Genomic DNA, 20647 nt, shown 5'->3' with positions numbered 1-20647 from the left:
AGTGGCTCATCGGGTCTCAGGTTCTGGTCACCTCCCACCAAAACCAGCACACTCACCAGGTGTGGCTTCTGGGCAGCCAGGTTTCCTTGCCAACCTTGTCAATGCAAAACTTCTGTGGTCCATTGCTACCTGTTACCCAAAGAAAAACACATTGTATATAACAGGATGGTCCCTTCCTAAGGCAGGACCCTCCGACTCCACCACAGATGGTTCAGCCCCCTTCCCCTGACTTGCTTCCAGCAAGACACTAGGTCCTGCTCCCGCTTTGAGCTGTCCTCCCCTCCACCCAAGGGTGCGAGCAGGGCAAGTGAAGACATACCAATGAGTTCGGTGAATCCCCCAACAGGCAGGCGGCAGGTCCCAGTGACAAACTGCAGCAGCCGGATTCTCTTCTCATTGTCCATCTCCTTCACCACCTGGAACCCCGCAAGCCAAGGCAGAGTCAGGGCCCCCATGGCCCAGCACTTTGCCCTGACCTGTAACTCTCCAGTCAGCCAGGGCCCCTCTTTAGGGCTGAGAACGTGGAGCCCAGGCTGGGTAGGAAGGTGACAGCCAGTACCTGGGAAACCCCAAAGCTGCTCTAAGAGGCTGTGCTTATAGACCGTTCCCACCAATCTATGTGACATCTCTTGGTCTCAGGGACACCCCAGGCCAGGTAGTCTCCTTTCCATTCAAGTTCCACTTCTAAAAACACACTAAGGGTCTTCCCTGGTGGCTCAGTGGTTAAGAATCCGCCTGCCAATGCAGGGGACACGGGTGCGAGCCCTGGTCTGGGAGGATGCCACATGCCATGGAGCAGCTAAGCCCGTGTGCCACAACTACTGAGTCCACACACCGTAACTCTGAAGCCCACACGCCTAGAGCCCGTGCTCCACAACAAGAGAAGCCCGCACACCACAACAAAGAGTAGCCCCCGCTCACTGCAACTAGAGAAAAGTCTGCGCGCAGCAACAAAGACCCAACGCAGCCAAAAAATAATTCATTAATGTTTAAAAATGCTAAGGATGAGACTGACTGCTTAATAGGTATGAGGTTTGTTTCTTTTTTTTTTTTTGGCTGCACTGCATGGCTTGTGGGATCTTAGTTCCCCAACCAAGGACTGAACCAGAGCCCTCATCTGGGCCCTCGGCAGTGAGAGCTCAGAGTCCTAACCACTGGACTGCCAGGGAATTCCCTGCATGAGGTTTCTTTTTAAGGGAGATGAAACGTGCTGGAATTCGATAGTGGTGATGGTTCCACAATGTTGTCAAAAGCCACTGTAAAAGCCACTGAACTGTATACCTTAAAATGCTTAAATTAACATGGTGAAGTTTTATGGTATGTGAATTTTACCTCCATAGGAAACCTATATACGCTCATTCTTTTTTATGTATGCTATACTTCAAAAGGACAACAACGACAAGACCCACTCATGTAAAGGAATCGATTCACTGTATCCAGGACATCAAGCGCTTTCAGTTTCCCTGGAGCAAGCCCAGGCTTTCCCACCCCACCTGGCTGGAAGGAGACCACGCGACCCACGAGAGCTCTCCCTCCTGCCTAAACCACCCCCCGTCCACACACACACACACACACCAGCATTGGGAGCTGGCCCACCGCTGACACCTCCTGTCAAATGCAGTGGCCACGACCCAGCTGCAACAGCTCCTTTTGTCCCAAGGTTGGGTTTTTCATCTCCTTTTGCAAGTTGGGGGAGGTTAGGAGAGTGTCAAAGACGAGGGAGGTGATAACACAAGCGTCCTCAAGCTTGGGGTCGAATCAGGTCTCGCTTTCTGTGGGGACGGCTCAAACATCCCTGCCCAGACCCTCACCCTGACTGCAGGGACCAGACCCAGTACCCACCTGCCAGAACCACTGGATCTGCTTGCTGTTCTTGGTATAGTGCCGGTAGATAGTGTTCTTCTGCCAGTCGCTCATGTCTATCTCCTGCATGCCGCACAGCATCAGCTGTGGTGGAGAGAGGGTGTCAGGCACCCGGCGCCAGCCCTTTCCCCATGGTGCGCCATGCCTCGTCCACTCCCTGGCAGATGAAAGCATCCCACACGTCTTCAACTATTTCTGCGGGCAGTTTTAATAGTATGGGTAACACGTGGACCCCCTGCCGACAAGGGCCCAGGTGCGGGCAGGTGCGAGACCCAAGTCAACGTTATTCGCCCGCTGCCACCGTCCTGGGAGAGCACAGGGTTTTACTGGTGAGTCGCTGTGGGTGCGCAGGCGAGGCTCTCAAAGGGCAGGACAGCCCCAGGGGCAAGGGGTTCAGGGTCCCAACAACCTCAGCCCTCACCTCCAGCTCTTTCTCGTCAAAGTAGCGCAACCACTCCAGGGGGGCCACCTCGTTGAAGCCATCCAGGAAGGCCTTGGTCTGCTCTTCCACGCCTCGGGTGAAACGCCAGTCAGTCAGCAGCCTGAAACCAAGACCGGCCGTCGGAGGAGCCCGAGATGCACTGCCTAGGAGGCCACCGCCAGGGCCTGCCAGGGGGCTGCTATCGGCAGCTGAGAGTTGACCTCGGGCAGGCGGGACTCCCAGGCTGCGGCCGGCCCCAAGAGCACGGCCTTTAAAACCTCAGAGTAACCGGGCGACACTTGAATCTCTGAAATCCCCCCCTTCTGCTCCTCTCACCACTGCTGACTGAACCTCAGATGAGTGGAGGTTAAAAGACGAGACCAAGGGGCCTGAAGAAATGGGCACATTCATGCACAATCTCACGTGCGAGAGTGGGTTTAAGCGGGCAGGACACAGACACCCTGTGAGTTAGGAGGAAGAAGGGGGATGCGCCGAAGCTTTATGCCTCTTCAAAGAAATTCAGCCTTGCAGTCTTGAAGTCTACCACTCGGGAACAAAGGGCACCCGGGAGCTGGCACAGAGGGCTTCGGGCTCTGGCTGCCCCGGCTCTGCTCAGCACGTGACTGGCCATGGCAGCCATCTGAGGTCAGGGCAAAGTGAGAGGTCCTTTCCATCCCTGGTGATCCAGGGGCCACGCGTGGGGGCCTGGCTGAAGAGGGTGCCCCGGGATAAGAGCGGGAGACCCTTTCTCTGCAGCCAGCTGTGTCTCTGCTCCCCTTTCTCCAGGCCCCTGGCTTCCCAACGCTTGAAACTCACATGATGTACTCTTCCTTGTTCTCCTCTGTCACTCGGATGCTCTCACCACCTTCCTTCAGCTCATGGGTTGTCACCTTGCCCAGGATCTCCATGTCCTGGATGAAGTACAGCTCTAGGCCGCACTCTTCCAGATTGTTCTCTCTGGGGGCACGAGAGACCAAGAGGGAAGATGTCTGTCTTAGAAGGGTCTTCCCTCCCTCCTGCTGCGTCACTCACTTTTAGTGCCTGTGGGACGCGAGGACTCACAGGTGGCCTAGAACCCAGAAAGGCTGTCACGGGACATCTCCCTGATGCAAGGAGAGAATTCCAGAGCTGCCCTGCAGGGGGACCTAGAAGCTGTGCATCCACCCGCACTACGACCCACCCTGAGACTCCCTCTTCTCCCAGCACAGGGCGATGGAGGGGACCCACTTGATCCAGATGATAGATTTGTAGAATTCGGGGTCGATGGATTCCAGGTCTTTCAGGGTTGGTCTCTTGTTTAGCATCCGCTTGTAGAAAGGGAGGGTGAAGCCTGTATCGATGAACTTTCCATGGTACAGAGCCTGAGGAAGGAAGAGACATGGCAGAGAGATCTGGTTTTCCTAGGATGCCCCATATCACCTACTGCCCAGCTACTGCAACCTGCCCTCCTGAGCATCCGGCTGCCCCAGGGGCCTGAAGGGAAAGTCTGCAGCACTTTTGGTCCCGCCTGCAGACTTCGGAGATGAGCAGACCTGGCCGCTCATGAACCCACCTCCGGCCCACTGCCTGCCTGCCGGCTCCCTGCTCTAGCAGAGATCTGCCCCCAGGCGTACAGAGACGACTCATTCAGCACAGCTCCAGGTGGTGGCCCTGACTCACTGCTGCTCTGAGCTGGGCAGCGGAGGCAGCCAAAAATAATGCAGACGCGGCTGCTGGCGGGCCAGTGGTGAGTAATAGTCTAGGGTTTTACTGGTCTGTCCTGTCCGAGGCAGGGCCAGGCGGGTCTCTAGACCGGGGAAGAATGTGCCCACTTCCTGAGCCCAGCACCTTGGCCAAGAGCTTCCAGACAAAGGGAAGGGACATATTTAGTCATGGGCTCTTGGGTCCTCCTGAGAGGGAAGGGGGGCAGACACTCACTCGGGAAGTCAGGGGAAGAAGTGAAGGAAAGCTAGCAGTGAAACCTCTCAAACTACCAAATGTGGCAGTGGGACCGTGGCCCTCATGGGCTCCCATCTCCATCCTGGTTCCTGATGTTCATGAGACACTCAACAGGACACTCAACAATATTCACACTGTACTCCTATTTCTACATAAATACAAATACCTAACTCCCCGTTCCCTACTTTGCCCTCCTCCTGACAGATGCCTCCTACATCTTGCACCAACCGGTCTACTAGGGTTCTATTCTCAGCTAGTGTAGATTCCAAATCCCCTTCCAGAAGGCCTGAGTCTCAGTCGGACATTCCCAAACGCTGCCACCCAGCTTGTGGCAACACCCAGAGACAGGCAACAGGTGGGCTGTGTCCGTCATGCCCCAGCCCCAACGGGGCAAGTGCTGAACGTTAAGTGAAGACTTTGATCCAGGGACCCTGGGCTTTCGCTTGACAAATCCTACACAAATCAACACGAAAACCTTCTCAGCGCCCTGGGGTGGCCACTGAGAGAGCTCTGAACTATTTCCAGGACTCTCTCGCTAGCTTTTTGCATCTTTAGTGAGTAGTTCTGTAAAAGGACGAGGGTGGGGCTCAGAGAGGGGGGCGCCAGGCTGCAGTGGCTGCTGGTGGTGTACAGGGTCACCACCCTCCCTGGAGGGCTCGCGGCACCGAATCTTACCATGGCAATGAATCTGCCAATAAAGCGGAAGTAGGTGAGGTGGTCGGGGTTGATGGAGGAGGCGGGGTTGATCTGCAGGCAGTAATTGTTCTTCCCGGCGTATTCAAATAAACAGTACATGGGGTTGAGCACCTCGTGGGACAGGAGGAAAAACCACTCTCTGTGAGAAAAGAGAGAGAAAAACGGAACTAATGGATCCTTCCCTGCACACCTGTTCTGGAGGTGCGACTCTCCTGTGCTGTCCTGTTTCACCTAGTCTGGAGACATGCGTCCTGGGGAGACAGCCCCACTGGGATCAGCACCTGGGCTAACCTCTGTGAACAGCTGGTCAGTGAACGGGGCAGGGTCAGACCTAGTGTGAACCAGAACAACTGCACTTGACGATGATGCTCAGGAAAACCTGCGTGCCTGCATGTTGGCTCCAGGTGCTGCGCTCCAGGACTTTCCATCTGTTATCCAGAGCGCCTAATGGCAAAAGAGCTCCTTGCACCCTGAGCCACTATGCACAGTTGTGTAGGCTGTGCACTGCATGACAACACGATGTTATAGTATCATAGATTTGTACATTTATCACGACAATTTTCCTGCAAATAGCAGTCAAGCTGCCTTTTTTCTGATAAAGCCAGTATATCTCGGCCATATTCCAACACAGAAGTGTCTTGACAAAGGGCATCTTTTTCTAAATCTTGCTAAAGGTGCTATATGAACAGCAGCCACGCTGCTTCCACCCTACCTGAGTAGGCAGCATAATGTGAATACAAGGTAATACGTTCCTAACTCCTTCTGCATGAAAACTCTGTAACCAATGCAGTGTCTACATTTCACTCCCCCCAGCAACCACGCAGGTATCTCACTGTCCTTGCACTTTGCCATCCCCTCACCCCAGACCCCATCAACCACACCCTTCCCCATATGTCCACACATTCATCTGAACCAAGGCCCACGCCTTCGCATCTCTTTGCTCCCTAGGTACAAGCCTCAAGCCAGAATTCAGAGTCCTTTGGGGCTTGAGCTAAACCAGCAGGGGGACGTCCCAAGGGGGCCAGTCCCTGGTTGCTGGGCTGTTTGTGGCCAGGCAGACGAGGAGTCCTTCGATGCAGAGGGTGCCCCGGTATCCTGTCCGTGGTTCTACCCTGTGGTAGAACAGCATGACGTAACCTACCATAGGGTAAAACCACTGGCAGGACACAGAGAGACAGACACACACGGGGCGGGAGCCACACCACCAAGCAGAGCCTAGAGAGGAGGTCACCACGGTCACCACGGAAAAAAGAGCAATCGATCCATGGGTGCCAACACAGAGGGCAACACCACCAGCACACAGAGGACCAGAAGCAAGTTAACCCAACACCAAGTGAGAAGACGTCCCCACACCATGAGAGGTCAGCAAGCTGAGCAGTCACCGCAGGCCAAGATGCTCCTTCTCTCTGCCGGGGCCCTTGTGCCCCATCGTCCAAGGCAACATTTTGCCAGAGTCTGTTAACTTTTGTAGGTGGGCTGGGGTAAGGGCAAGACAATGCTTTGAGCTCTTTTTAGGGTTATATCAGCTATTTTAATTTATTGACCCTGTGCACATGACACGCAGCTGAGTACTGATCAATGCCCTTTGGATTGTGACACAGCTTATACACGCCAGGTATACACCAAGACAGCCGACTTAACATGCCCCGGCTGCCTCAAGACGAAGTGAAGCCCAGGGTCGATTCTACTGGACAACCACTTAACACTGATATTTAGCTACTGACACTGGTGTAGCCGGAAATAATGACAGGTTGGTTGGTAAAGAGCCATTGTCCCGAGCCCCTCCCCCAGAAGGCCCCTAGCCTTCCCATGACCCAAAAACTAAAGGATTAATACCTAGCCCAGCAGGGGATCCCCAGACCCAGCTCCAGCGTCCCTTCGGACTGGCCACACCCCTGCCCACTCCTGAAGATGCAGGAGAGATCTGGCAACACTCTGAGCAAGAAGCAGACAGCTTTCTGGGCGTGGGCCCTGTAGCCTGGGGAAGCGGGGTGCAGCGCAGCCTTCCGGGGCTCCCAGCTCACCTGGCGATGCCTCCATAGTCCAGGCCCTCCTCGCCGCGCATGATGATGTAGAGCCGGCGGCGCAGGTCGTAGGGCTTCATGTTCATGATCTGGGGAGACAGAAGATCGTGGCCAGCCTGCCACTCTCCCTTCCATGGCAGGCTGGGGGGTGGGGGACAGGGGACTCCCAGGCCTGCTCTTCGGCAGATACCAGTCACCAAGGCCCACGCCTTGAGAACTCTACCATGTGGGCTTAACGGGCTACATGATAGAAGACAGGGTAGCGGGAGGGGACCTCCTGCCTGCCCCTGGTCTTAGACACGGTGGTTATTCTCTAACCTGTTGGAAAGAATCCTCAAAAAGTGTCTGCCTGGAAACGCTGATCTTCACATGGCTGGGGAGAGCATTTGACTGATAAGAAAAGGAAAAAACAAACCTCAAATTGGGGTCTTGGTGGTAACTATTCAGTCTGGTCACCTGTCTGTCTGAACAGCCTTCCCCATCCCCCTGGGCTTGGGGAGAGAACTTGGCTGGCTTCCTAGAGATAACGTCACAAAACTGCTTGAGGTGAGACAAGTGACCTGCTCCCACCTAAGACACAGGCATTCCAACGCCTGCTGCTGGGCTAGAAAATTGTGCTGAAATAACTCTACAACCCCAATCTCCAGGGGAGGTCCCAGTACCAGAACTCACATGGCAGAGGAAACGGAACTGGTGATACTTCCACCGAAAACTTCGGTCATAGGCACCAGGGGAACCTTGCTTCGTCCTGGGAAGAGCAAAGATGTTCTGGAATCCATGTGATTTCTCAAAAATTAGCAACGCATCCTGTTAGTCCTAAGGAAAGCTGATGCTATGTTAATTTAAAGACGAGTTAAGTAAGGTGTAAAAGAAAGAAAGTGACTGCCATTAAGACCTTCTGAAGATTTGAAGATTAAAAAGAAAAACTAGAAATAAAGCCAGAGGGACTTCCCTCGTGGCGCAGTGGTTAAGAATCCGCCTGCCAAGGCAGGGGACACGGGTTCGAGCTCTGGTCCAGGAAGATCCCACATGCCACAGAGCAACTAAGCCCGTGCGCCACAACTACTGAGCCTGCACTCCAGAGCCTGCAAGCCACAACTACTGAGCCCACGTGCCACAACTACTGAAGCCTGTGCACCTAGAGCCCGTGCTCCACAACAGAGTAGCCCCCGCTCGCCGCAACTAGAGAAAGCCCGCGTGCAGCAATGACGACCCAACGCAGCCATAAATAAATAAATTAATTAATTAAAAAAAAAAGAAAGCCAGATCTCTTGCTTTTAGAGAAAGACCACCAGTGTTATTCTGAGTAAATAGAGTAGCCCCTTCCCTCCACATCCCCACTAGTGTGACATCAAAACTGGCCACTAGAGGGCAGTAAGAGCAGCTATACCAGGCCTGTGCTAAGAGTGATGTCACCTGTGCAAAGTCCTTACCCAGACTCAAACCCTGGGCGAGGATCCTTAAAGGTGGTGGTGCGGGTATTGTGGTCCACGAAGTAACGCACCCCCTCGCTGGTGTACTTCATCTCCCACCCTGGGGGCAGAGCTGGTTCCTGGATCATCCTGGAAACATGGGAAGAGAGGGGTTAAGGGCTGGCCTCACCTTCTGGGCCTCCATGCTAAGGAGGCTGGGGTCCCTGAAGTGCTGCTTTCTCTCTGTTTTTACCCAGGCCCTGCACAGCCCTTGAGGGTGGGTCTTGAGGAAGTGTGCTTGGCAATACCCAAGTCCTGAGGATGGTTCTGCAGCAGAGAGAGGTCATCTACTGTCCTACTGTGGCAAAGAACCAGCCCTGGGTGGATGGCCGTGGCCTGAGTGGGCACCAGCAATCCCAAGGCACCCAGTACTCCATCCCAGACTAGCTTCTGGGGGGTGGGGAGTTGACAGTGTTGGGGCAGGGCTCTCAAGCCTTCTGAAATCACATGATCGGCATCCTGCACAATTGGCACAGAGACCAGCAGCACCTGCCAGCCAGGCCACTCTGTAACCATGAGGAAGGCCAACTTAAGGTGCCACTTTCAAGCTCTCACTGGGCCAACATCATATCATGAGGGTCTCAGGGCACCTGTGTGTGGCCGAAGTTCCCAGAACATCGGCAGTGGAGGACAAATGCAGTCCAAGGCCACCGGGCCAGAACTGGAGACCCCTCCCGGCCTGAGTCCTTACCCCTGGGTCCGAGGGTCCTCCCACTGGGTAGTGCGTGTGTTATGGTTCACGTAATACACCCGTCCGTTGTCCTGTCTCTTCTCTGTCAGGGGAGGAAGGAAAAGCGGACTCTCAGATTGAGACGTCTTGAGCCTATGTCCTCTCCCCTCTGGCTTCCACCTCCTGGGTGCTGGGTCTGAATTTCTACCCCTGTTCCTAACCTGTTAGAGAAGTTTAACCAGCGTGATCCTGGTTCACTCACATCTGTCACTGGCAAAAAGGACAAAGAGAATCTTTCCCTACTGGGGAGTAGGGGAGGGATATACACATTTTCAACTCCAGATCAAACACCATCTTTGGTTGGTTGATTTGCTGGAGGCAAGGGGGCAGTGTGGCAACACGGAGGGGAGAACATGGAGAGGGGGCAGTCCAGCTGAAAGCAGAGGCATAATTGCATCCAGCTGTGTGCAAAGTGGAGGCACAGTCCAGCCTCCCCAGGATCCTGGCTCCCACCCCAGTCCATCACGGCTGCTCTCTGGTTCTGCAGCCCCTCCATCCACTGGATGCAGCTGACCCAGGTGCCCCTGTCCCACAGGCAGGGTCACTGTGGGGTGGCTGCATTTTCCTTCATCCCTCTCTGATCAGCGCTCTGCACCACAGGGCCTATGTACCCCCCTGCTTAAAGGCAAAGTTTTGTTCTCAAACTCCTACATCACAGCAAAACCTCTATGTTGCACACATGCCAAGAGACCCCTGGGGTTGTGGGCACTTACAGTGCCATCCTGGTCTTATACCTAAGTGTGTGCTTCGAGATGGGGCCGTGTTTGGGGAGCTCAGACATACTTTCTATTCTCTGGACAACACTGATCCTCTTGCCCTTTTGCTGGTGTACTAACAATGGCGCTGAGTTGTTTGAGGGAGAAACTCTGGGCTCCAGGGGCAAATTCAACTCCAGCTGGTGATTCTGGTCTTTAAGAGGGATTGAAAGGGGTGCCCATCAGCTCCAGGTGGATGGCAGGCAAGACTGGAGCAAGACTCCGAAACCAAGAGCGTCACCTTTCCCAGCTCAAAGTTCCTGGGCTTTCAAACCTGTTTCTGTCCTGAAAACAAGCAATGCTCATGGCCCTCCCTCTTTTACGATGACAGGGAGAAATTAAAGAAATAAAAATCATCAGTTCCAGAAGCTACAGGGAAACCAAAAGCTGAAATAGATGCAGAACTAGGGAGCCCAGCCCCCTCCCCTTGAGTAGCAGGCTGCAATGTTCACAGTATCAACCCATGGTCCTGGTCTCTGTCTGACTTACCTGGTATCTACTACTTGATGGAAATTTCAAAAACAAGAGACTTGAAAGAAAGAAAAGAAGGTGACTGGGATTGCTACAGAGCTACCATCACCTCAGAAGAGCCTGTGGGACCGTCCCACAGAAGACCGGCTTCCCGACAGGGTTCTGAGGGGAAGAAGGAGCTGCTCCCAGCCCGGAAGCTTCTGCTTTGAACTAGATCCTCCCGCGTGTCCTCTCCCAAGGGCCAAAGCCGAGGCGGGTGGATCTGTCCAGCCGGGACGTGCCCTTGTTGCTGCGTGGAGGCCTTTCATGGCCCACTGGAACCACCTTGCTGCATGCAAGGTCGTAGTCTGGGAGCTGGGAAAGTCCTTAGGTGACATCTAGCTTGACCCCATTTAGGAAGAAATGGACTCGGGAGCATTCAGTCACATGCCCAGGGTCAGAGCAGCTGAGACGATGTGGATCTTAAACCTCAGATGCTCTGACCCCTGCGTCGGTGCTCAGGGAAAATGTGGGATCTCTCCTAGAGGAGCAGAAAGGGACCCAGGACTGAGCACAGGAGACTTGGCAGCAGGGTTGCACTAAATGCAACTCTCCTTTGGTTTTGCTATACTTTCTGTTCAATCTTAACTCCCCCAGGGGAGATGACCCTGCCACAGCCCTGGGGAAGCTAACACAAAGCCCAAAGGATTTGATCAGGAAGGTTCCCTGGCCCTCGGCCAGATGTTCTTTTCCTCTCAGTTTCGCATCATTACAGTCTTGTGTGTTCTCCTGATCATTTGTAAACAGCACTGACTCCGACCATGGCTCCTATTCCCATCTCAAATATTTCACACCTGGCTTCTAGGAGATGTTTTTGAGACCCTATAAACTGCTCTTACTTGGTGACCACCGTTTAGCAGAACTGGTACAGAAATAAACCACTTGACTCTACAGATCCAGGAACAATTCTGGGTCCCCTGCTCTAGTTCACAGGGTCTGCCAGATAGCCTTACAGATTCTTATTTCATCGGATGAGTCTTCCCCTGCCCAGCCAGGGATCCTATGTTTGACCCTCTCACATTTGACTTGCTGTCAATCTCTGAGACAACAGTGAACAGTGACCTTTCATCGGTTCAGGGAGCCGGGTGGATCAGCTGTGTGCCTAAGGGATTACCCCGCTGAAAAGTCAAGAACCGTGTGGAGGTCTCGCTATCTGAGTTTTTCCTCTAGGAGGGCTAGGAGGCCTTTCCAAGTGCCCTGGCACGCAGTGGTAATTGACTAACTGATACCCTGCAGGGCCATAGGGGTTGATGCAACCCTGCAAATTACTACCAGGGAGTAGTTGTGTCTGTATGGAGAGATGTAGAGGATCCAGTTCAAAAGCTGCGTTTTTCCAGGTGATGCTTTTCCTATCATTGTCAGCTTCTTCGTCTTTGTTGGGGAGCACACCCCGGCCTTTTTTAATACTATCTGTGAACACCATCAAACCAGCATTCGCTGTCTTCTGCTGGCCTAACAAACAAACTAAACCTGACCCACAACAATTCCTGCAAAAACGGCCCTCTTCAGCTCCCAGGGACTCCTGTCGTACATGCTGAACAAAACCTTGACCCAGCTCAGAGCTGCAGAATGCGCTGTGTCCTGCCATCTCTCACGACCCCTTTGTGCATGGCCACTCCTTCCCAGAATAGCCATAAGGCACACCGTCTCACCAAGTCATGGCTGTGCATCCCTCTAACTCATTATTGGCAAATCACACCAAGGACTTGGATTTCTCCAGTGACAAGGAGAATCCAGTACGACATCATAAACTAGCAACAGTGCGCTTCCATAACATCACCAGCCCTCACTCAACTCTCTTATCTGTTTCCCTCTGGCCCCTTTCACAGCCGTTATCATAAATAAAAAGGCGGCTGAAGTCAAAATCAGGCTGAAGTCCTCCAACATCTCAGCTGCAAAGAAAGGTCTGGTAAGGTGTCTAAGCAGACAGCCACGGACCTAAAACAAATGTATCTGGGAATCAGCCAGTGTCAAAATGCCTTCATCAAATAGGATGGATTCTTGAGGAGACACCTTGAAAGTCAGCACCACAACCCAACAGTCCCAAGGCTGCTGGGGGATTTCTCTCATAGGGTCACCCCCCTGCAGCTGCGGCAGGTGAGTGCTATAGGGGTGCAGGGGAACTCAGTTACTTTCCCAACCTTCCAGCTCCATCACCTGCAACTTCTCCAGCTGGGTATCCCCAGAGGGTGTGCTGGAGAGAATAGAAACAGGGAACCGAGGCAGGGAAGTGAGAAGATGTGCAGGGAAAGAGGACAGAGCACAACAAAGCATCAGCACAGAAGGAGAATTCAGTACTTACCCCAGCCAGGAGGGAGGGGGCCCAGTGGGTCATGGTCAGTGGAAGCACTCGAAGACTAAACACAAGAAACACAGCAGAACACAGGAGTTAAAAAAAAAAAAAAAAGGCCACTGCTTAAAAATAAATCAATCGGTAAAAATAAAAATGCCAAGGACTGGTTTCCACATTTTAGCACTTTGCAGAGTATACGGTGGGGACTTAGGTGGCATCTGCTCCTCTCGAAAGTCTTCAAAGAAGAAGAAAAACCAAAAATGAACCCTGCACGCTGAGGGCCCAGACGGGTTGTGGAGAGGGTGGAGTGAGGGGGAGGGAGAGGTGTGCAGAGGAAGGTGGGCCAGGATGCCCCCAGGCCAGGCCAGGCCAGGAGCCCAGAGCGGGGCTGCCCGGCAAAGCGCGGCCTGCCGGTGCATCAGCCGCTCGGCTACTGCTCAAGGCGGCCAAGGCGGCTGAAATCACCACCACCTCCAACTTTCTCCAAGAACCACACACGGGAGGGGAAAAAATATCGCAGGCCTTTCCAATGAAATCATTCCCACAAACCCTGCCCACGCCCAGAGCTTCCTGGCTGGGGGCTGGGCCCTCCTCCCTCCTGGGCGCGGGGAGAGGGAGCAGCGGTGTGCGGCAGACTGAGGGCCATTCAGGCCCCGGGCCCCTCACCTCCCCCAGGAATGTTTTGCTTCCCTTCACAAAGCACCTTTCTTCTCCTCCGGCCTGAACCTGAAGTTGTTCAGTGTTCTGTGTGCGTCTGTCTGGGGAGGTGGGGCTGGGGGCGAGATGATGAGAGAGAGAGACAGAGAGAGAGAGAGAGACAGAGAGAGAGAGAGAGACAGAGACAGAGAGAGAGACAGAGAGAGACAGAGAGACAGAGACAGAGGCAGAGAGAGACAGAGACAGACAGACAGAGACAGACAGACAGAGACAGAGACAGAGAGACAGAGACAGAGGCAGAGAGAGACAGAGACAGAGAGACAGAGACAGAGAGGGAGAGAGAGAAGGGGAGACAGGAGAAAGAAGGGGGAGCTGACTCCGGGCCTTCAGGGTCACTGTTTACATTAGAACCTCCACCCCCAGCCTCACTCTGCTGCGGGGTCCCTGGGGCAGGGCTGCAGTGGCCCAAGAGTTCTCACAGCCTGCGGGGAACAGGGGTGCTGTCAAAGACTCTTCACACTGAAATAAAACAAGTATTGTTCCCCGCTGGCTTGCTTTCTCTCTCTCCTTTTTTTTCCTTTCTTTCTTTTTTTTTTTTTTGTGCCAAAGCATTTTTATTTCACTTACTAAAATTTAATTGTTACATGAGGGGGATCAAGTTCTCAATGCAGACTTCGGGCTGCCTGGCGGGCCCCGTCTGGGGGCGGTGGAGCCACACACACGGGCAGGAGGATGAATGGAGCTCAGTCTCGGCTTGAGAAAACATTGGTAGAACTCAACTGCCAACGAACCCCCTTCCATGGCCCTCCCTCCACCCCCCGCTGAAAGGACAGAGAAACTTTCTTTCTGAGGTGGCAGCTACAAGTGACTCTTCCAAAGCAAGTTCCAACAAAGACATTTCAGTCTTGAAACCATAGGTTCCTTGATGGGACGGAGCCCCCTTCCAGCAGAGGGCCTCCTAACCAGGCAGAGCGAAACTGCTGGAAGATGCGGGAAGCCGGGCTGTCCTGGATTTAGGGCATGTTGCCCTGAGCCTCGAGGGTGTGCTTACGACCCCCACCACTGTTCCGATTTGTCTGAGGGCTGCTGAAAGAAAACTTCCCCAATTCACGGTGGTTATAATGGTATGTGTGTGGAGGAGAGGCGAGGTGAGGGGAGTTGGCATGTCATAAAACCCAAGCTCCTCCACCTTTTTCATAGTTAATACATAACAAGAACAGTGGGTACAAAAAACACGCGGCAACAGAAGGGAAGGAACTACCTTGTGAAACATGCACGCGCTTCAGACAATGAAGCCAAGTAGGAGGCGGCGGGTGACGTTGAGCTGGACCAGTGTCCTCGCAAAAGGGAAGGGCTACAGAAAAGGTCATTCTAAGAAATTAAAAGCAGCAGCATTTGGTGCAATTGTTTTGGCTGATTCAGGCCTTTTTTCTCCCCCACCAGAGTAAGTGGATGATCTGCAAAGCATTCAGCAGCGCTGCTGGGAAATTAGCTCCCAACTAGTACCAACAGGGCTTCAGCGGGCTTACAGTTGTCTCTTGCCTGACTCTACAAATCAACACACCAAAAGGTCTTTTTTCTGACAGGCTGCGTGACCTGCACTGAACTAGAAACAAAAAATGTTTAACGGCCCCTTTCTTAATCTTTGCCTTTTTTTTTTTTTTAATGTCAGAAATTAAATGTTCACACAGTGTTGGCTCTCTTTCATGAAGGTGGTTTTTTGAAAAATGTCTTTGGTATCCTCTTATTCTCAACCCTAGAGGCGGAGAGAAGAGGAGGCGGACAGGAAGGGTGAGAGACCAGAGACTGATAAACACGAGCAACACGTGAAATGGGTCAGTGGAAGCTGATGCTCATAATCATTTTACCTCTTACAGTTAAAGCAAAGCACTTGAGTATTTTGGATATTTCTTCCCTAATGTATATAGTACAACTTGAAAAATGTTTAAAGGAAGTGAACAGAAGCCAAGAAGACACAAAAAATTCAAAGCTATATATCCTGGCCAGAAAACCAAAACCCAAAAACCCCACATCTCCAGTGAGCCAACCAACTGCCCTTTCTCTCCTGCCACACCTTCCCCTGAAATGAGAGATCCCAAGTATTACCTGGAGCATGGCTGGAAAAGCACAGAGAAAGGGGTATGGTGGGGGAGGAGACTGCGGTCAGAGAAGAGATCCTGGGATGTGCAGGTGACTCTAAGAGACAAGACAGTTTCCTTTATTATTAAGAAGAGAAAGGAATGCTGTTGAATAATTTTCCTGGTAACCGTCCCTGGGCTGGAAGAACTGGGGTGCAGGCCATGAGCCAGAGGGCTCACGTGAGTTCAAGTCCCTTAGGGACTAAAAGCATTTAGTTCCAGTAATATTTTAAGATACAAACTCAGAAATAAAGAATGTCTAGCAAACACAGCCGAGGGCAAGACAAGCTCTGGGAAGGGCAAAGAGGTTACAGTGTGGAAGGCAGGCTCCTTTTTTGTTGTTGTTTTTAAGGATGCACCCACTGGGCACAGAACAAAACCCAGGTGCTTGAGAATTTGATCCAAGGGGCTCTTTGCAGAGCAAGAAACAAGTTGTCTGTTTCTGGATAAAGCACTTTGGCGTCCATACGTTAGGAGCCGCAGGATGATTTGCTTCAGTCTTGCCAACACTGGCTACACCTTTGATTATCAGGGGAGGATCAGGCAGGAGTGGCGGAGGAGTCGCCACAGAAACAGTAGTAGGCTGCAAGCAGAGTCCCGTCGCAATTACAAGAGGCACACGACTGGGCTGGGCATGCTCGGTGGACCGCAGCAGGACCACAAAACAGAGGGCAAATCGAAGCTGCAGCGGCCAAGCGCAAGTATGTGCACGATGATCACGAGTAACAACGGCACACTGGGGCGTCAGGAGAGGGAAACTTGTCAGAGATAAGGGGATGATAACAGCGAGCCCCCCCCCCCCGAAAAAGGTATGCACTGAGGCAGGAAGGAATGCAGGAGACTGCCATCTGGGATTCCCTTGATTTCCCGTATTGAACTGTATTTCGTGTTCTCTGCAGGCAGCAAAGAAAAACAAGGCCTGGTTTCAGTCCAGCAGCAGCAGCAGGAGGGGGAGGGGAAGCCAATGGTATGGTATCAGCTCTTAAGTCTTCCGAGTCAAACCCTGGGCCAAGGCCAAACCCCAAAATAACTCTATGAAAGCGACTCTTCTTACTTGTAACCAGGACATGGCACCATAGCAAACAAGAGGGGTAAACCAAACCCAGAGGGGAGGGGAATCAACAGAGAGACATTGAAAGCTGACCCAAAAAAGATTCCTACCACGTTTTTCAATATGGGTCTTGTTTCAGGAACAAAAGGGAACCAGCACCTCCATCCAGAACCCTCCTGGATCCCCAGCCAAGCTGAGAAAACCATGTTAGAGGACTCAGAAAGAACATTTTCTTTTAAGTGCTGAATTTTTACTTTTAGGGGACACTCCAAGTCAAAGTTCTACCTCTACAGGCCTGGAATCATGTTGCTAAAATGAGAGAGGCAGGAGAGAGAAATGAGGGCTCCAAAAGACCGAGCAGACGTGAGCTCCAGAATCTTCCCTTTCACACACCAAACATCTGGGTCAACTGACAGAACCACAGTGCATGGGAGGGTAGGGAAAAAAAGAGTCCTTCAATGGAGTTTTCTTTTTTAATTTAAGAAGTCGGGTAAGCAGGGAGACAAAACCATGTGAGACTCCTAAAACACGTCCTTGCCTCTAAGTCAAAGGACAAAGATGCCCAGACCTTTCCAGTTTTGCAGCCAAGAAAATGGCAGGGAAAGTCTTTGGGGCCCAGCTCAAAAGAAATAATTTCTGAAATGCAGAGAAGGACCAGATTCCATCCAATTTTGAAACATGCCAGAACCGGATGCCCGGCATGTATGAAGGGGGCTGTGGAGTGGGAGGCCATATACCCAGCAGTGCTGCACCAGGTAGACCACTGGGCACGGGTTGTAGCCAGGCATCATAGCTGACCTTGGAGGCAACTCAATGTGACAAACACCAGACTTTCTGCTCATCCATACTAAGGAAACACTATATGATGAGCAATCAGCCCCCACAGACAGAAGAAGGAACAAGCCAGCCAAGGCCAATGCCACCATGCCTTCTGGGTGATGGGGTAGCTCCTGCTTTGGGCGAGCAGAGAAAGAGCTGGAAATGATGGCAAAACTGATGGTGAATGTTATTAACTGGAATTACAGGTTTTCTGAGCATTTAGAAATGGGTTGTGGGGTTAAAGTTCATTTCAAATAGAAACAATGTGAGTTAAACGTGGTGATGTCCTAGACCAGCTCAAAAAGTTTCCAACTTCCGATATACCACACCTTGCGCAGGTTCCACTGCAGGGGGAACAAAGCTTCATGTTCAAGGGGCTCTGAGAAAATGTAATCAGAGTTCCCACTTGGGAATCCCACTTCTCTCTGCCAAAGAAGCTGTGTGGCTGGGCTCCCCACCAAGCACCAGGCTGCTGGTAGGGGCTCTAATGAGACAGAGACCCAGGAAGGAAGGTTCCTAAAGGGACCCAGTATGGGAGACCATTAGACAGTTAATTTGGGACCACAACACTCTGACTTCTGGACTAGAAGGTTTAAATGTTATTCTGTAGGTAATGACCACAGAAGGTTTTGAGCCAGTGATTAATAATGTAGAGCAAAGCCCCATTCCTTAAATCTTCCACAGTGATTTTTTTTTAAAGTGACAAAATGGGGAATTCCCTGGTGGTCCAGTGGTTAGGACTCCGAGCTTCCACTGCAGGGGACCCAGGTTTGATCCCTGGTTCGGAAACTAAGATCCCACAGCTGCGTGGCACGGCCAAAAAGTTAAAAAGAAAAAAAAAAGTGACAAAATGACAGTGATATTTGAAGACTGCTCTGCTAGAAACAGGCAGGACAGATTGGAGGAGAGAGAATGACAGCAAAGAGACAATTCCAAGGCTGCCTTAATCATTCAGGTGGGAGGGACAGAGAAAAATCAGGAATCAGATAGAAGGAGGCTGATCTGGACCGGTGGTCAATACACTTTTTCTGTAAAGGGCCACAAAAATATTTTAGGCTTTATGGGCCACCTGGTCTTTGTTGTGGCTACTCAACTCTGCCATTGTAGCATGAAAGCAGCCACAGTCAATACCCACACTATGGGATGTGCTTGTGTTCCGATAAAACTTTATTTACAAAACTAGCTGTGGGCCCATTTGGCCCAAAGGCCATAGTTTGCCCACCCCAAATCCAGATGAACTTTAAGGTCCCTCCATCCTTCAGAACCTGTCAGATAATAAACATCTAAAGAAAACCAGTAGCAGCAATAGAAAGGGAAGGATTTGGGTGACTGCTTTGATTTGAAAAGGCAAGGTATGGAAGAGGTCACAGCAATCTTCAGGTCTCAAGTCTGGGTAAATGGACTTGGATGGAGGGACCAGAAGAGAAATCCAGTCCTGGAAGAAAGATGGGGGAATTCAGTTTCAGATACACGTACTGAGTCCATAAACACAGAAGGTGGACATTGAGTCACTAAGTTAGAAACACTGGAGTTTGAGGAATTTCACTGTGATGAGTAAAATCTCCAGTGTCAGAGCACTGACATTTCTAGCCACCATTTTCCCTGCTCACCAAACAGGTCGACGGAGAATGTGCGTGGCCGCTGGGAGGCTCCCCTCCCTCGTGGCTGTCCCCCGGCCGCTCACCTGGTAGAGGAATCTTTGGCTGAAGTGCTGCATGGCGCCCTGGAGCTGGTTGCGCTGGGACTGCCACTGCTCATAGCTCCGCACGTACTCGGCCGTGGGGCGCTGCCAGGTGGTGGTCCGAGTGTTGTGGTCCACGTAGTAGAACCTGCCTCGGGGGTCTGTGCGTTTCTCCCAGCTGCAAACATCAAGCTCAGAATGAACACAGTGACCGCCTCACCCCTCCGCTCACATGCTAGAGAAATCTCAGGATGGCTGGCAAGGGGGAGGGCGAGGGAGGGTCTGGTGTGGGGTCTGGCACAGGAGTTCGGCTCCTCCGGGAAGGCACAGCCAGGTGAGCTCCAGTCACGGAGGCTTCTAGGGCTTAGATGCTCCTAGCAGACATCTGTGGTTGCCCCCACCAGCAACCCATCCCTCTTTACCAGCAGCTCCTGATTTCCATGTCAGAGATCCAAGTGGCTCTGGGGCACCTGACTGTACTCCCAACCCTGGAGTTGAAGTGTTCACTGGACCAGGAGTGGGCAAGTGACCTATGCTGAGCCCATCAGGATGAATCTCATGGCTTTTGCTAGTTATGGTGGGAAGACTATAGTCTCTCTTCTTTGCCAGATATGACTGAGAAAGTATGCAGTCCTGGGACTGGCTGACATCTTGGATCCAAACACAATATGAAGTTGACCCAGTAGATGGCAGAGCAGAAAAATGGGGAAAAAAAGCCAGTCTCTTGGGGTTACTGATGAGCCACTGGATCATGGTTCACTTGAAACCAGGATCTACATCTAGAATTTTTAGTTACATGAGGCAGTGAATTCTCTTCATTATTCAAGCCAATTTGGATCCCAATTTTTGTTCCTTGAAACTGAAATTATCCTGATATAAGGTGCCAGTGAAAATACATTGCATGACCACGAGAAGAAGAGTTGGTGCAAATGACAGCAGGACTCTCCACATTATCTTTTGTTGAGGAAGCAATCTTTCCAGAGTTGGCCCTAAAATGTCCATGGGCAAGGCAGGGCTAGAGCAGAGAGTAAAAATCCTCAGCTGTGCTTGGTAGGTGTAACTTGATTTCCACATACACATGGAAGAAGTGATCAAAAGAAAGTAAGAAAGGGAACTCTGCAGGGTGATAGAAATATTTTACATTTTGATGGAGTGTGAGTTACATAAGTGTATGCATTTGTCAAAGCTCAGTGAACTGTATAACTAAGATCTGTTTATCTCACTGTGTGTAAATTATATTTCAATTTTCAAAAATGAATTTGAATCTAATTAAGCCTCCATATCTAACGACCAGTTTACCAGGAAAGATAAGGAATAAAGGAACATGTAACACAACACCAGGAGTCACAATCAGCCACATCCAGAATGTGAGAAATTCTACAAGACAGATGCCCAGGATCTTCAACAAATAGCCAGCCAGAAAAAAACAAGAAAGGGTGGCTGAACTTATAGATTAAGAGAGACTTATGAGATCAGCCAAAAGCAATGTGTTGATCTTGAGTTTGGATCTGATTCAAACAAATCAAGTGTGAAAACATTTTTAAGACAATTGGGGAAAACGCAACACAGACTGCGTATGACATAAGTAAGGAAATATTG

The 20647-nt window shown here is 51.6% G+C and overlaps 1 protein-coding gene across 9 annotated transcripts in view; it reads right to left on the bottom strand.

The window, feature by feature from the left end:
- The window catches only part of WWP2 (WW domain containing E3 ubiquitin protein ligase 2), a 145082-nt gene that overhangs the window by 2264 nt on the left and 122171 nt on the right, over positions 1-20647 (bottom strand). For 7 of the 9 annotated variants that reach the window (XM_089902395.1, XM_022583320.2, XM_089902397.1 and 4 more), the window contains 14 exons: positions 19052-19226; positions 12712-12766; positions 9106-9187; positions 8376-8504; positions 7615-7690; positions 7261-7332; positions 6943-7031; positions 4898-5057; positions 3512-3645; positions 3101-3241; positions 2285-2405; positions 1843-1947; positions 320-416; positions 57-129 (listed from right to left, as the gene is read on the bottom strand). In XM_089902395.1, coding sequence (XP_089758521.1) covers positions 57-129; positions 320-416; positions 1843-1947; positions 2285-2405; positions 3101-3241; positions 3512-3645; positions 4898-5057; positions 6943-7031; positions 7261-7332; positions 7615-7690; positions 8376-8504; positions 9106-9187; positions 12712-12766; positions 19052-19226 — 1509 coding nt within the window. The other 2 variants (XM_089902398.1, XM_089902400.1) reach the window with 2 other exon arrangements.

This window comes from Delphinapterus leucas, chromosome 20 (assembly GCF_059928025.1).
Source record: "Delphinapterus leucas isolate spDelLeu-1000000601 "Yukka" chromosome 20, BTC_Dleu_Yukka2, whole genome shotgun sequence".
Lineage (NCBI taxonomy): Eukaryota > Metazoa > Chordata > Mammalia > Artiodactyla > Monodontidae > Delphinapterus > Delphinapterus leucas.
This window is presented reverse-complemented; position numbering and strand designations above follow the sequence as displayed.